The sequence below is a fragment of the Argiope bruennichi genome, chromosome 5 (assembly GCF_947563725.1).
Source record: "Argiope bruennichi chromosome 5, qqArgBrue1.1, whole genome shotgun sequence".
NCBI classification, from domain to species: domain Eukaryota; kingdom Metazoa; phylum Arthropoda; class Arachnida; order Araneae; family Araneidae; genus Argiope; species Argiope bruennichi.
Window position 1 is genome coordinate 131524093 of NC_079155.1, and position 17153 is coordinate 131541245.

The 17153-nt window shown below is 27.2% G+C and overlaps 1 protein-coding gene across 2 annotated transcripts in view; it reads left to right on the forward strand.

Moving 5' to 3' along the window:
* The window catches only part of LOC129968531 (tumor protein p63-regulated gene 1-like protein), a 37683-nt gene that overhangs the window by 14761 nt on the left and 5769 nt on the right, over nucleotides 1-17153 (forward strand). Inside the window, exons 3-5 of one of the 2 annotated variants that reach the window (XM_056082517.1) lie at nucleotides 560-651; nucleotides 3318-3494; nucleotides 11033-11161. In XM_056082517.1, the coding sequence (XP_055938492.1) occupies nucleotides 560-651; nucleotides 3318-3494; nucleotides 11033-11161 (398 nt within the window). The remainder of the gene's footprint in view (nucleotides 1-559; nucleotides 652-3317; nucleotides 3495-11032; nucleotides 11162-17153) is intronic. The other variant, XM_056082518.1, reaches the window with a different exon arrangement.

A 17153-nucleotide genomic window follows, 5' to 3' on the forward strand; every position in this document is an offset into this window, starting at 1 on the left:
TAATGAATAATAAATTAAATATCAAAAAGTAGAAAATGGATTCTTTTTAATTTAATTAAAAATTAAACAAAATTTTGGTATTTTTCTATGATGAATTCCAAAATTATTGAAGAACTAAAGTAATTTTTATATCATCTTCAAATACAAAATGTATCTTTTCAATTATATCTATTATTTTGCACTATAATTTATTTTTTAATTAATTTCTAAAATAGAATATATGCATAATTCTTATCAGTATATTTCAGCATGTTTAAAACGCATGTTTGGTTTCACGGGGGGGGGGGGTGAATTTCAGTTCAGATTTTAGCACAGATGACAGGAAGTAGAAAAATGTATAGTTGAACAGAATAATGTAAGGTTTCTAAAATAGTGTGAGTTATATGATTATCAAAATTTCAAACTTAAAAATTATTTTGCTGAAGAAATTGTAAGTTAAATATTTAATTGAAAACTCTAGCAGTCATTTATCCTGACAAACTAGATGGTTGCCAAAGGTTGTTAATGGATTAATACGGTTGGATAAGCTGTAAAAAACTTTTTTTTTCTTTCTTTATAGGAAGGTGCACTTCAGAAAGCTGCTGAACATTGTCGTCCTGTTATTTTAGATCATATGGATGGAGATCTTCGTGGTATTTGGCTGCTTACAGAGTAATAACTAATTTATTAATTTTACATATTTATGCACGTGCAGCTTAAATTAATTTATACCTATTGTGCTCTTAACATAAGCATTTGTGATTTTTAACTTTTAATGATTTTCTGTTTTTCTAAATTTATCTTTAGATCATTACTAGTTTTCTGAAATACATCCCATGTTTATTTTTTCATAAAGAATATTTAAAAGAATAATTTTAAGATTGCTTTTCAGAAGAAGCAAATGTTTTCATGCTATACTTCATAATTATCAAAATACCTAATACATATTTAGTGCTTATTAACATTGAAAATTTTATCGATTAAATAACATTTCAAAAGTAGCTGACAGATTGTTCTGCGGCTAAAAATCGTGATGATGAACAATTATAATAGACATCACTTAGTGAGATCATGGTTAATGCCTGGGGTTTAGGCCCGGGATAGTCTAGTTGGTAGAGCGTCGGATTCGCATCCCTTAGGTTGCGAATTCGAACCCCGCCGGCCGAAGATTCCCTGCATGCCTGGTGGCTGACGCGCGTTAAATCTGTCGTGGTCACAAAGTCCTCCATGTTGAGAGTAATACCACTGAGGGTACTGGATCAGGGGTGATCGTTCTCTGATTCAAGTCTAAATTACGATCTGTGGTTGAGTGAATGAAGTCCGCCCCATAAAAAGGGTTGTGACGTGTGTGTAGCTAAATCGTTCTCTTGACCCTAGATGGTGCTACTATAGAAACAAGAGGCGCTCCCCCTCAGGCTTAAATCGGCTGTCTTCGAACAGCGGGCTTGTCCATGGCAAGTTCCATAAGAAACAACAACAATGGTTAATGCTGTCATTTGCTTTATATTATTAAAATCACTATATTATTTAATGTGTCAATTTTTAAGTAAAGAATTGGCGAATTCTTCATTTTTAATCAATATAATGACTGACATTTGTGAAATATCTCATTCCACCTGTAAGAGAATATTTAAGCCTTTTTTTTGTTGCCCATAAGATGGGATTCATGTTCTTTTTCTTTAACAGGAGCAATTGAGATTTATTTAAAGGGACAGTAATGTTGCCTACTATTAAAATCTGAACAAGCATAAACCACTATACTTGCGAATGAATTACAAAACTTATATGGATTCTTTACAAAAAGAAAGAATTGATTTGAGTGTTAAATGTAGAATTGAAATTCTTAACCAGTATGTAAGTTTTAAAAAAAATGTGTATACCCTGCAATATGGTTAAAACTTTCACACTCTCTCTGTAAAATTATTAAAATTCATTAGCCGTTTGTAAGCAAAACCAAGCAATAAATGTTGATGATCCTGACAGAGATGAATGTGTTGAAGAAAATTCGCTAAGAAATGCCTAAACGAATCAAGCTCTTAATAATTTGAAATGATGCATGCAGCACCCATCAATAATTTTTTTTAAAACAATACTATGGAAATATGTAAGTGGATTATTAAAGAATAATTGTCAACACATTACAATTAATGGATTTTTTTCATTGCTATTTTTTTAATTGTCAATGGCCCAGAGGTAAGGTGTTTTTTTTTTTTTTTGATGATGTAATAAAAAGCTATAATTTTAATTTACTTGCCATGGAAATTATTCTTATTACTTATTGTTGAATGGCAACAATCAAATATAAACAAAACATCATTAGAATGTTTCAGATTACTTCATTTTACATTTTTATAACTGCACTTAATTCAATATTTCATTTAGCTAATTAATGCAGCAAAATTTTTGAAATGCCAGGAGAAAGTTTTGCTGTAAGTAAAACTAAAGAACACAGTAGAGAATTTTTGCCAATCTGATAAATCTTGCTAAATTATAGAAAACTCACCAAATGTTTACTAAAGAATAGAGTTAGGTTACCATAAACTAAATAAAAAAATAAAAGGTAAGAAATAATAAGGAATTTTATTAGGTGACTATATTTTTAATCGTAGCATATACACATTTAAATTTTCCTATGAATGATTTATAATTGATTCCTTTTCATTTATATTTTTCTGTCTTATTAAATAACAAGATGAAATCTTAATAAATAACTTCATGTTAAGAGTTTTACAGCCAGAGCGATCAGCATTCCAGGTAAACAAGTTGATCTCGAAGATGAATAGAATATCTGATTTTACCCAATTTGGTTATTGTTATTAATCTTTTAATAACAATTTAACAGTAAATGTATTTTCACCAAGTTAATAAAGTAAAAAAAAATTAACCTGAAGTAAATCATTAATCTATTAAAAGTATGTGAAATTATGTTTTATTAAGTGCTCTGCCGAAAGCCACAAAAATACCTAAATCTGCCCCTGCATAATTAAATTGTTTTTATTTTTGAATTTCGTATTTGGATTATATTCTAAAATGGAAGGTATAGAAAACTGTGCAACTTCAGACACACACACACACAAAAAAAAAAACATTTTTAATTGTTGTATGTTGATAGAGAAATAAAAGATTTCCTAGCAAAAGATTTTTTTTTAATTGAAGAATTATAATTTTTCTTATAATATTTTCTTTCTTATTCTTAGAATATTATAATTTTTTTCTTTGAATGTTTTTTCATCTTCAGACTAGTTTTAAAGAATGTAGGTAATTTATATTTGCTATCAGTCAGTGCTTAGTATATCTTGTTTATTTTTATTTATTTATTTATTGTTTTTTACTTATAGAATTGATCACTGGGGTGCTGAAAAGGAGAGATTAATTTTTCTGACAGAGAACAGTTTGATATCATTAAAGTATGACTTTATAACTTTAAAACTTTTGGATTATACTCGACATTCTTTGAAACAGTTTACTCAGATTATAATTGGGGAATTAAAGTATCCAGACAAATCTTTAATGCCGTAAGTATAATTGTCCTATACCATTCTTTTTTTTTTTTTTTTTTGAAATTTTGTTCTAAATATTTTCTTATTTTGAATTTTTGTGCTTCATAGAAAATAATTTATTTTAAAAATTCATATTGTGTCATTTTGAAACCACTAAAAATTTCTCAAAAATAAAATTAAATAAAATATAATGTATTTCTTCATACAAAACCTCATCCCCCTTCAATAAAATTTTCATTTCATTTGGATTATACTCGACATTCTTTGAAATAGAAAATAATTTCTATAGAAAATAATTTATTTTAAAAATTCATATTGTGTCATTTTGAAACCACTAAAAATTTCTCAAAAATGAAATTAAATAAAATATAATGTATTTCTTCATACAAAACCTCATCCCCTTTCAATAAAATTTTCATTTCATTTGTGATTTTAAAATCAAATCAAAATAGAATACTCATTTTCTTTTAATACATTGTTTTGAACTTGTAACATATAATGTATTGAAATTAAATTAACTAATAATACTTTGGAAAAAATATTGAATATTTTTATTAAAAAATTATTTTTTTTATTAAGTGCTTTTACAATAATTAGAATCTAATGCATCAGTTGGCAAAAAGTTAATGCAGTAAATTGTAGATTAATTGCTACAAGTGTATTATAAAATGAATATGATGGCTCATCCAACACTGAACGTTGAAGGTATTTTTGAGTGCTGACTGTACAGCCAAGTATACTTTTTAGATCATGATGCTTTCAATGAAAGAGTCAATCATCCACTTAATTTCGGAGTTAGTACCTTAGTAATGAAGGTATTGGAGTATATTACTCAAGCACACAATGGTTACATACAGGGATATACAATGATGTGAGAAATAGAGGAGTAAATGGATTGAGTAATTTCTGCCCAAGGAATACCCCCACCATATGTTAAAGTTTTATTATTCAGATTTACAGAGCTGACTGATCATGGAAGGTTTAATAGACTTGCCTGTAATGAGGTTTGTACAGTGTTTACAACACTTAATGCTGTTCAAAGCTTTCCAGATAATGAAATGGTTATTCACCCACATATTAACAATATTGTCCATTTGAAGAGTATTGGTAAGCAAGCCGAGCCATACAGTCATTCAACTTGGCTTAACTGGCACAATACAGACTTTCATTTCAACTCAAGTTTATTTAATTATTAGGGAAAGTACCATCAAAAGAAGGGCTTGATTTATGACATGCATTTAATGCGCTTCGTTTTTGTGGCATGTTATTTCAACAATATTTAGTGCACACATACATTTGTTTAAAGCGTGACCATATTCAATTTATAAAATATAATCAAAACAAGATTCTCGAAGAACAATATATAGGAGTAACCAGTTTCTTTAATAAATAAGGCTGGAATTGGTGAAAAGATTATTTCACCTTCCTCATTTCCTGGCTCAATAAGATATTACACAGAGAATTTTGGCTTAGATTACCTTTTTTTTTTTTTTTTTTTTTTTATTGTTATGACATCGAATTCAGATTAGGCAGAAATAAAACAGACATTGCAAGTAAAATTAGAGGACAGGACAATTTTGGAGCAGCTACCATAGTATCACCCTGACTTGTGGCTCGAGTTGCTAAATTGAAATTTTCCCAAATTGTAGAAGATTTGGATAGAAAAAAAACAGATCTTTGGAATGGTATACTATAGTATATACTGTAGAATTTATATATACCATGGTATATAGAGTTTCTATTTACAATGGTATGTAGAATTTCTATATACTATATTACAGTATGCATGTACTATAAAATTTCAGAAAAGAGGATTACCACATATGCATTTGCTATCATTATGACGTCTGATGACAAGATTCATCAACCAGAAGAACACATTGATTTGGTTTCAGATGAAATATCCGGAAATCATGACTTAGAGTTAAGAGAATTTGTACTCAAATAGATGATTCACAATCCATGTGGAGAATTAAACTCCAACACAACGTATATAATTTTTAAAAAAATGGAAGAACAAGTATTGCTTCAACTTTCCTAAATTCTTCCAAGAAGCAACATCATTGGCAGATGATAGAAAACCAAATTACCGACAATGCTACAACCCACATTTAGACTCCTAAAATTCTCAATTTTTACACGAACCTATAATTTATCCCTAAGACATAAACAGTTGTTGTATAACATGAGACAATCATCATGCTGCCTCTACAATGCATATTTATTGAAAAAATTTAATTGTCATATTAATGTTGAATGTGTAAGGAGTATTTTGGCTGTGAAATATCTTTATAAATATATTTATAAGGAATATGACTGTACATTGATCAAAGTTTTAGAAGAACATAGAATGTTGATTTATAATGAGGTGAACACCTACATTGAAGGATGTTGTGTCGCACCTTTAATGACATTGAGGCTTATGATGTTGAAGTTAATCAAAATACCCAGAATATGGATGACTCATCAGTTTTAGGGGAGCAAATATGTTAACTGCTAAGAGGAAAACAGACAGAAATTGTTAATGCCATTCTTCAAGTTGTAAATAATACAAATGATGAAACAAAATGCTTTTTCATTGATGGTCCAGGGGGTATTGGAAAGACCTTCATTTATAAAACTTTATATTATATGCTTATTGGTAAACAGTGCAAAGTGAAATGTATGGCTTTTACCGGAATTGCATCCATATTGCTGCCTAATGGTCATATTACTCATAAAACTTTTGGATTGAAAGTATCTCCACTACTTGACTCGGTCTTCAATAAACTTTTGTGATCCATTACAAATCAAAATGTCCATTTCAGAGGTAAAGTAATAGTATTTGGAGATTTTTGTCAGTTTCTGTCTGTACAGCCTGCGCATATTTGAAATCAAGTGTTGTTATTTGAAAAAAATTGAATTTGAATAAATCTAAATGTGAGGGTGACCCCTTATGTGAAAAAGCATTTCACACACTTATAAAGAACACATTTCTATAACAATAGATATTTACAGTTTTATTATCCAGTAATTAGTTTAGGAATAAAGAGCAGATAATCTTTGACAGACTATACAGACTTATTTGCATAAAAGTTGTTACTTGAATTGGGATATCAAATAAAATTCTAACATAATAGCTAGGATTCCTATATAAGGTAAAATAATCGATTCAAATAAGGACAAAAGTAAAAATATTTGTTGACATTTCTATATGTAAAGAAAAGTTGTTTTAAAATTACTAGCAAGTATGAAAGATCACTAAATTTTGAAGTTATAACAAAAAGAGAAACAGTGATGGTAGATGTTTGACAAATGATTTATTACTTATCAAATGTATTCAAATGAATGACATCTGAAAGTAATTTAAGGATTTAATACAATTTCAAGATATCCTGGTTACATATATGTCTGGCTTTTTGTGTAAAAAATTGCACTCATTTTGAGCAATTGGCTGAGTTGTTTGTTAAAACAGTGTAAAATTGAGAATGTATGCTTTGGCATTTTGTCAAAATGAGGTTAGTTAAGTTTTTGTTTTGCTTTGAAACTAAATGAGGGCTTTTTTGGTATCATTCTTCAGATTCTGAAAAGAATAATGCCTATATTGACACCAAATCTCTTACTTTTATACCATACCCACAGGTAGATATTTAATGTTGACACATTTAAATTCCATCACAAGATAGAGAAAGAATTATGAAAAGTTTTGGATTTCTTTTAAAATAATAATATTATAAATAAATTATATAAATTATTTCTTTATTCTTTTATTGAAATATGCACAGATCAAAATAAATACCCTGATTTCAAAGCTTTGCTATATAAGATTTTTTATATTTTTAAAAAATGTGTACTTCAAAAGATAATATTTTTGAAGCAAGTATTTCAGATGCTCTATATGTTAACTTTTGATTATATGTTATGCATCAAATCTGTAGTGCAATTTTTGCCAAATATTCTATTGCATATCACTATTGTAATATGGCCAATTATGATTGTTAGTCATAGAGATTCTGCCTTAATTCTATGTATTCACACCAATAAATTGATCATCATCTACTAAAAATAGTAAAATTTTATCTTGACTACTATGATATTCTAATTGTACTCTGAAAGAATTTTTTGTACGGGTTTTATTGATGACTAGCCGCCTTTGGCGACCAGCCGGTTCTCCAATCTTAATGTTCGTTAAAATTTTAATAATTAAATATTTTATGCAATTCCAACTTTAATAGATTCTTCATCAAAATATTTTAAAACTTCAAATTTTGATAGTCATATAATTCACTCATAATATTATAAAGGCCTTCAGTCATAACGTGATATGTATCTCTCTAATTTTCTGTTACCCCTCGTAGAATTTATGCTTTAAATTAAAGTGTAAATGATTAATCTGCAATTAATATAATAATATTTTTTACTGAAACAAAGCATTTTTTTAATAATATGATTACTGATAATAGAGTCATTGAGAGTTTAAACTTTATGGGCACTAAAGAATACCTTTCTTAATTTATGTAATATCTCAAGAATTTGTCAACAAAATTTTCTCAGATTCATCATGAACGGATCGATTCATTAACAATGTTTCATTTTAAATGCATCAAACACTAAGAAAATAAAATGAATCGTTTAAAATAATCGGTCGAAAACAGGTTTAAAAAAACTACTTAAAAAACGATGTACTTAAAACTATAAGCATATATAAAAAAATATATAACTAACATAAATACAATTTACTTACAAATGCATACAACTAACCAAAAAGTAATTTAAATCGTCCGTTGATAATGGTTGCCATGCCAACAATCAGAATGCGCATGCGTGAATTTTCTTCGCCAGCTCCGGTAACGCAAATGCGTGAATTTTTCTACGCCAGTTGGGGTAACGCTATGCAGATTATACATTTTTAATTTCCTTTATTCTCTGTTATTTTAATTCAAAAGTACTTCAGAATGAATATGAAACATGGATTAATTAACAATGTTTAATTTTAAATGCATAAAACATTAAGAAAATAAACAGAATCGTTTGAAATAATCCGCCGTAAAATGTTAACCCTAGCCTTATTACTGTTGGGAGAAAAAAAAAACAAATTGCCTTACTCATGGGGAAAATGAAAGATTTTTTTGGCGAAAAAGTTGGCGGTGGGGAAAATGGAAGATTTTTTTGGCGGGAAAGTTAGTTTTTAATTAATAATTAAAATTCTAATTAAAATTTCAAAAAAAGGGACCCCAGATGCACATTCCCAACCTCTAAGGTATACATGTACCAAATTTGGTAGCTTTATGTCAAATGACCTGGCCTGTAGAGCGCCAACACACACACACACAGTGAGCTTTATTATAAGTATAGATAGTGAATGTGTTCAGCTATATTCAACAACCCTCACCAATTTGAAAAAGACTATTATTTCCAAAGTTATACTTTAGAAAGATCATAGTGGCCAACCTACTGGAAAACCGGAAAGATTAGAAATTTTTAGGATTTTTGAAAAAGTTAATTTAATCTAAAATTGGCATTTTTTTAAAAAATAATTCTTATTGTTTCAGCAATTGTCTGATCTTTTTCTCACAAGTTATATGAAATCATATTAATAACTAATGAAAATCAGTTATTTACGGACACTTATAATTGGGGGCCATCTGCATTTCAATGCATTCTTCAAGCAGTGAAATATTTACATTTAAATTTTCAAGGTGTCCAAAATATTGGCTATGTAGGATCATGAACACCATATATGAAAAACTCCTAAGGTTTTAAACAATAATGTCATGCATCTCATTTATTGCAGGATTCCTCCTCAAATTATGTTTCCTGCTTTGAATCAACTATCTTGTTTATTATTTGTCTTTTGTATTCTATATTAAATGCATTTATATAATTATTGACAAAAAATAGCTATTCCTTCTCTGTCATTTATGATATTTCTATAATACTCTGATGGCATTATAATTTATCATTTTTAGATTGTGTTGCATTTCAGGTTCATTTTAGCATTTGAGATCCTGACCAAAATGGTTTAGAAATTATGAAATTCCTTATATTAACATTTTGAATTGCAGTGTAGAATAACAATTAATTGCCATGTCTAATTTATTGCATACATATGTATATTCCTTGAAATTTCCCATTTGCTTTTTCCTTTCTCTCTCTTCAAAACTTCCAACTTAATTGACATAATTTATGAAAATAATTTTGCTTTTCACGTCTATGATAAAAGCAACATATAACAGAGGTTCAATTCCCATTGCTATTATAATTTTCAGCTTTAATCATCCTTTTTTATTCAAAAAAACAAAACAAAAAATGCTTTTTCCCCCTTAATTTTTTAATGTCACCATATATTATGAAAATGAAAGTATAAACTAGATGTGAAATATTGGCCCAGTATTATTATCCAGAATTAATTCATTGTAAATAAATAAGTAATGCTTTACAATTTATTTATTTTTCCACTACTAGGATTTTTTTTTTCCCTTGTATATGAAGTAGCCAGCACTATTGCTTGCTTTTTTGATTTTGTTTCTCTGAATATTTGAGAATATTATGAATATGGAACTTTTGCTATACTACAGAATCTTCAAAGTATCAAACGCATATTATTGCTACTATTTTTTTTTCAACATTTTTCATTCTCTGTCTCTTCAAATTTTCATTATATTGAACAAAATGCTTCTAAATTTATGTTTTAGTCTTGTGTATATTGGTTGGTATATTTGCAAAAAAAAAAAAAAAAAAAAAAAAAAAATTGAAAATGAAGCTTATTTGAAACCTCATGATTGAAAAAGTTTTGTTTTTGAGCATTAAATATTGTTTATTCTACATAGATCCTAGTTCAAAATAGTAAAACTATTTTTCATATACTATATTAAGACAATGCAATAAATAAAGAAAAAAAATAATATGAAATCATTCTGAAGATTTTAAATACATCTTTAAAAATGCAAGGGATATATATATATATATATATATATATATATATATATATATATATATATATATATATATATATATATATATATATATATATATATATATAAACTGGGGAAAATTTAACAGCAGAAATGATAGCCATCCAGAAAAACTCCATTATAGAATTGCTTTGTGTCATGTAATAATGAACATCTGTGATATTTACATTATAAACCTGTTGCCTCTTGGAATATATATCTTAAAAATAAATGTAGTAACAATCCTTGAATATCTGGTAATCAATTTGACTGATTCTGTATTTGCATGAAGATTTAACACTTTTCATGCAGGCATATTTCTCTGTGGACTGACAGTTTTAACAGGCTTCCCAGTGGAAATCTACTAAATTCATATTTTGACTCGCACACTAGTAACAGATTACAAAATAATAACAGTATGTTTTTTAACTGCAATGTGCTAATGATATCATCATTCTGCACAAGTTTTAAGATATAATCATTTAATTGTTCTAATTATTTTTAATCTCTATTTTGTTTGTTGTCCTGTTTCATAAGCACCTTTCAAAATGTTTGCAGGTTTAATTTATGTGTGTGTATTTGTGTAATTGTCTGTTTGCTTTTATTGCTTCTTGCTAACAGAAAGATCAATGGAGCCATGGATTTTGTTAAACAAAGAATTATACCAAAATTAAGGCAGGGTCGCAGTTTCCGCCAACCTTCTAACACGATGCAGCTCTCTGTTGTTGATAACAAGCCAAGATCTGCTGTGTATGTTTTCTATCTTTCTGTCATTTTCTGTTTCTCTTAGTGTTTTCTTTTCCTGTCATTTGTTAGTGAAACTCAAATCTATAAACATCTTATACTTTAAGCTTATGGTTTTACATTAAAAAATTAATAATGGAAGATACTAGTGCTTGCATTTTATGTTTTTCTTTATGAATATTTAAATATGTTCAAAGAATATGAGATAATTTAAGAATTTCAACATTAGGTATTTAAAACTGAAATGAAAATACTGTTTGTAGAAATTATTATACAAATAATTCATTACTCATCATTTAAAAATACTAATATATATGAAAATATAGTTCTAATGATTAATAGATTGAATACATCTAAATACATTTTACTTGGATTAGCAGAATAGAATATTTATTTCAAACATGCTGTATTCTTCCCTCTTTCAATTTTATTTAACATTGAAGTTTTTTGAAATTGTTTCTTTGGTAAGAAATATTTGATTCATTATAAAATGTAGATAAATAAACTATAAAAAATAATCCAAGCAGCATTATTTTCTCTTGATCTTAAAGCAGCAATTTACATTTATCTCCAATTGGTAATATAGATAGGTATATCTTATGCTTAAGCACAGGGGAGTTGCACAACTCAGTAATTTATTCAGTATATAAATATAATTACTAAATTATTTAATTTTGTTGAAAATAATGAAATCCATTAACAATCTGATGCAGTTTCTTTTTCAGTTTTCAATGGAAATGAAGGGTATGGGGAATTTATGTCTTTTTGTAAAAGGCAAAAGTTTCTTAGTGTTACAGGATTTTCACAGCTCTTGAAAATTAAATGTTTTATATTCTGTACTTACAACTCCAAAAAAGTACTTTTTTTTTTTCTTTTTTTTTTTTTTTAGATCTTTGAAAATAAGCTTGAAATGAAAAAGGCAAAGAAATTAAAAACCAGATCTGTGGTTTCACTTTCATGAGCTATTCTACAGTCAAAAATATATTGCAAGAATTTTGTTATTCTACAAAATTGGATTTTAAAAAGGTTTTATCTATCCATAGATGATCCATTAGTAAATTGGAAGTTTGTTATCATATTAAATTTTGAAATACAATAAAAAATTTTAACATTGTTAGTGAATGTAAATCTGTATGTTGTCAACAATTCATTTAGACATGAGAGAATAGTATCATTTGGGATATTACGCCCTTTTTATCTAGTGAGTGTCATTTATTTATCCCAGAATTTTTCAAAATGTGGAAAGTTTTCCCCATTTTTTTTTTTTTTTTTTTTTTTTTTTTCAGAACCAGGTGGGTGGAAATGTGAAATGAGATTTTGTTATATCATAACTCCCCCCACCCCACCCCAGTATCAGACCTGAGAAATTTCTGGGGACTTTCCTTTTATACCAGCAGACTCAAGTTATCCATCTCAGAAAAAAAAAAAATCCTTACACATGTCAGACCCCAGATTTTCTAGTAATCATTTTTTTCTCTCCTCAAATGTCAAGCTGGAACATAATAAGAGGGAATATCTTTGGTAAATGAATAATTAAATTGATTTAGTCTTTTGCCTCATGCTTTATCAAGCAATGTAATTTTCTCAAATTATTCTGAGTCGTCATTATTTATAAGACCTTGAAAGGACCCTAAATATCAAAATCATTTTAGAGCACCCCTAAAAGGCCATGATTTTTTCCCATGGCCCTAAAAAAGCTATGTTTCTCTTCTGAGACCTTAATTTTCCCCTCACTTGAAGTCTTAGCATGAAAATTTATAAAAGCGAAAACCGATTTAAGTATAGAAAATCAAAAATTCCTAAATCAAATGCACATTCAACATCAGTATCAGAAACTGAGACTAAGTGCTCTAAACCACTGACTTACAAAATAGTGCTATCACCCTGAAGTTATATCCAGTTTTCAAGAAACGTTCTAGATGTTGCAATAAAATGTATGTTAAAACATATTACTTCATATTATACATAAAGTTTCAAAATTGCTCTTTGTTTTATTTCACTGTTGTATAATCCCTTACACAATGTTGAAAATTATATTTTGTCTATTAATTAATCATTAAACAATCTCTACGAAGGAAACAGATGAACATACTAAGTGAGATTTTAGAATTCAAATGCACAAAAAGTTAAAACAAGGTATTTAATCTGTTTTTGTGGGTCATTCTAAAGCAGAAGACACCTTAAAGGTATTTAATGATGCTGCAAGGAAATCAGATATAAAAAAAAGGTGATAGATCTAAAAATGGATGGACCAGCAGTTAATTGGAAATTCTTTCACATGATTCAAAAACAAGTCAGAGATGAATTCCATACTAAGTTTGTAAATTTAGACAGCTCTGGCTTGTGTGTTTTAAATAATATGTTTAAAGGAAATAGAGCAGTTGAGAGGAATTTGGGCAGTCTATTTACAGATTCTTATTGGTTATTTAAAAATTCCCTAGTGCTTAAAAAAAAAGACTATATTAAAATTTTTCCAAAAAAATGCTATGTAAATTTTGCTTTTATAGATGGTTAGAAAACATGGCTGTAGCTGAAAGAATGCTAGAATTTTGGGATGACATAAAAAAATTATGTCTAGAGTGTTGAAAAAAGGAAGTTTCCAAAACCTGGTTGTAAATTATGTGTCATAGTATTACTAACTATTAGAAGAATAAATTAATGTAGTAATAATTATAGTTTTATTTATTTTAAATAAAATAATATTTAAAATAAATTTCTTTCTTACTTTGGCCAAAATGATACTACCATTTATCAATATTACATTTTATGCTATTCTTGTTGAAGAAAAATAAAACCCTGATCCTAGTTGTGACTTATACATGTAATTATGAAAAAGAGTCTTTGGAAATCATGAATAGCATTTATAAATTATCAAAATTTAATTGTGAAGACAAGTTAATTCTTACCACTCTATCTAAGATAATTGCGTATTAGTTTCAGAATAGTTAGATACTTATGTTGTGTTGATCAAAGAAAACTGGCTTCAAACAGTGTTGACTTTTGGAAGACATTGAAAAATGTATTGCCTCATTTAGTGAAAATATTGTGTATGAATGTAAATGAATATGATTATATATTGTGTTCAATTATTTTCTAAACAAAGCAGTAATACTAAAATCTTGAAAGTTTCTGAAGTAGGATATATCAAAAAGAGTTAGTATTGACTTTTTTTTTTTTTTTTTTTTTTTTGTATGTGTGTTTAAGAAAAGTTAAAACCTTTAGCAAATTGTGGAAAATAATACAAGCACAATATTTTTTTGTGGATTGCCAATATAGAAAGTTGTTGTTATAAAAAAAGTCAAAATTGTAAACCTAAAAGAATATAGCCCTCTTTTATAGCCCAACAGAATATTATTGATTATTTAAAATATTATGAAAATCAAATTGCCTTGAAATCATGGGAAAAACTAAGATTGTCTGTAGTAAACAAAAATATTTTGCTTATCTTGAAGATCAAAAGATATCGAAAGAAAAAGAAATTCTGCATATTAAAGAAAAGACTTTTATGATGATTAACTTAAATGAGCTAAAAAATAAGATGCTTACAAAGTGCAGTTGAAGATTTGGAAAAATTAGATGAGAAAGCCGAATTGACATAACATATAAGAGATGTCTATCTATCAAACAGTTTTCACCTCTGAGCATAAGTGAAAATGCTGGGGAAAAAATAAGGAATTTTATTTCCCCTTGTTATGATATTTTTTATATATTCAAGAGTTTTCTGTCTTTTGAAGAAAAAGTTTTCTTTGGAAACATTATTCAAATTCAATAAATTTTCAAAATGTCAAATTGCATATCGCCTATTACTTTGCATCTTTATAATTTTATTTGTTTTTGTTTTATTTAATTATTTATAAAGGCAAATTAAAAATATTATTGTAGTCTACATGGGAATTTTGAGTTCAACTATTTTTATAACAAATTAGTTAAATTAATTGTTAAAACTGCATGAAAATATTATATTCCAAATTGCCTAAAAAATAAAAAAAATTTAAAAAAAATTTTTAATTTTTGTGAAGGAAAACGATACGAACTCTAATTTGTATTTATAGAGTGAAAGTGTATCCAAAATTAGTTTTAATCAGCAGGTGGAAAATTGAATACATAAAAATAAATCTTATATATAATACATAAGTATGTTATTAATTGCATGATGTGTAGTATTTTAAAGCTTTTTAATTTAAGAAATGTTAATTTTAAGAATAAATAAAAATAATATAAATTGAAAAAATTTAAAACTTTGACTATTTTCTCCATTTATTGATTACTTTAATTTAAAAATACTCGAATTAAAATTGCTTTTGAAACTTGAATTTGAATATAAAATGCTGAATATGCAAACAAGATTTAATGAATATGTATGTTTATAACTTTTAATGAAACCAATTCATTATATTTCATTCACTAATGTATTTAAAAAAGATAATACATAAAATATATATGACAACATGTTGAACAATTTTATTTTAAAAAGGATTAACACTGATCATATAAAATCATGTATTTTTGAATGCAGTAATCTTTATATATAAAATTAAATGTCTGTTTGTTTGTTTCTTTTAATTTTATACATTTCCACTTTCCCCCAGTATTCAAATGGAATGCAGTACACATGTTCCTGGAACTAGGAAGAATTAAATGTGCTATTAAAAAAATTAATTTTCTTTCTAAAGGATTAAAATGGAGGTGAAAAGATTTTCTGTTTTTCTGCTATAACTTTGGAATGTAGAAACAAATGTTTTTATACCACTTTCAAATGTTTAAAAAAAATCATTTCAGTAATGTCAGTTTTATAACTATACAAATTTTCTTTGATTTTTAATCAGTTTTTCAAATCTTAATTTGAACCCGGTTTGTGTCAATTCATTTTTTCTTTGAGAACATTATATTTATTTTACTATTTAATTATATCCATCAATTTGAATTTGCAATAATTTATATTAAATACCTTCTTATGAAACTATTACAATTTTTCAAATGTTTGGCGAATTTTGTCTCATATTTTAGAACTTTTGAGATTTTATTATACACAGTTGACATATAATAAGCTTTCTATTTACAGATTCTTTCCCCCCAATTTGAGTTTGTAGAATAAATCTTATTTCTCTAGCTAAATTTGACAGCATTATGTGCTAGTTTTAATGCAATTTTTTTTAATATGTCGATGGACATTTTTGCTTAGCCTTTCTTTTCCTAACTAGGAATTTAAAACATGGTTTTTAAACTTCAGACAGTTTTTTATGATTATTATTATTGTTGTTGTTGTTGTTTCCAAATTTTCAGAATTTAAGAACTAGATTTTGAAAATTTGATTAAACGTTGTAGAAAATTAGAACAAGAATGCTCCTGAAATGGAACAGATATGTATGCAAATTGTTGAATCTACTGCAAGCCAAAAATAATTTTTTTTTCATCATAAATACAGCACATGCATATAAAAAACATTTAATTAAACATATGTTTAATTAAATGTGTTTTAGTATTCATCAAAATCTGCATTGCATTTTACTTCATGTAAGTTATTTACTTACACAATATCTTAATTTGTAATTGTGGAATTTTAATTTTAGTTGGAGTTTATGTTAAGATAATTAAACGTATTGCTTCAAGTATTAAATCAAGGGACTATTATACACAGTTCACTTTCTCTTATAAAATTCACATTATAAACCTTTTAAAAAAGCCAGTGTGAACTAGAAACTCAATGATTTACTGTTGGCTTGTTATATGTTAATAACTCCAAGCAGTGTTTTAATATTGGGTTGGAAACTAAGTGACCGCCAATTTTGTCAATAGATGTAGCGCATCTTAGCACATTCTTTTGTTTTGTCAACGTGTTCAAAGGAACCTAACCTATATTATTTTCTTGTTATTTGGACTTACCCTTTAATTTAGTTTTAAAAAATGTATCGATTAGTTATTTAGTTTCGTGTTTACACCTATTTAAAAATTTGAGAACAAGATGCGCATTTCAGGCATATTTTGTTGTATTATTTCC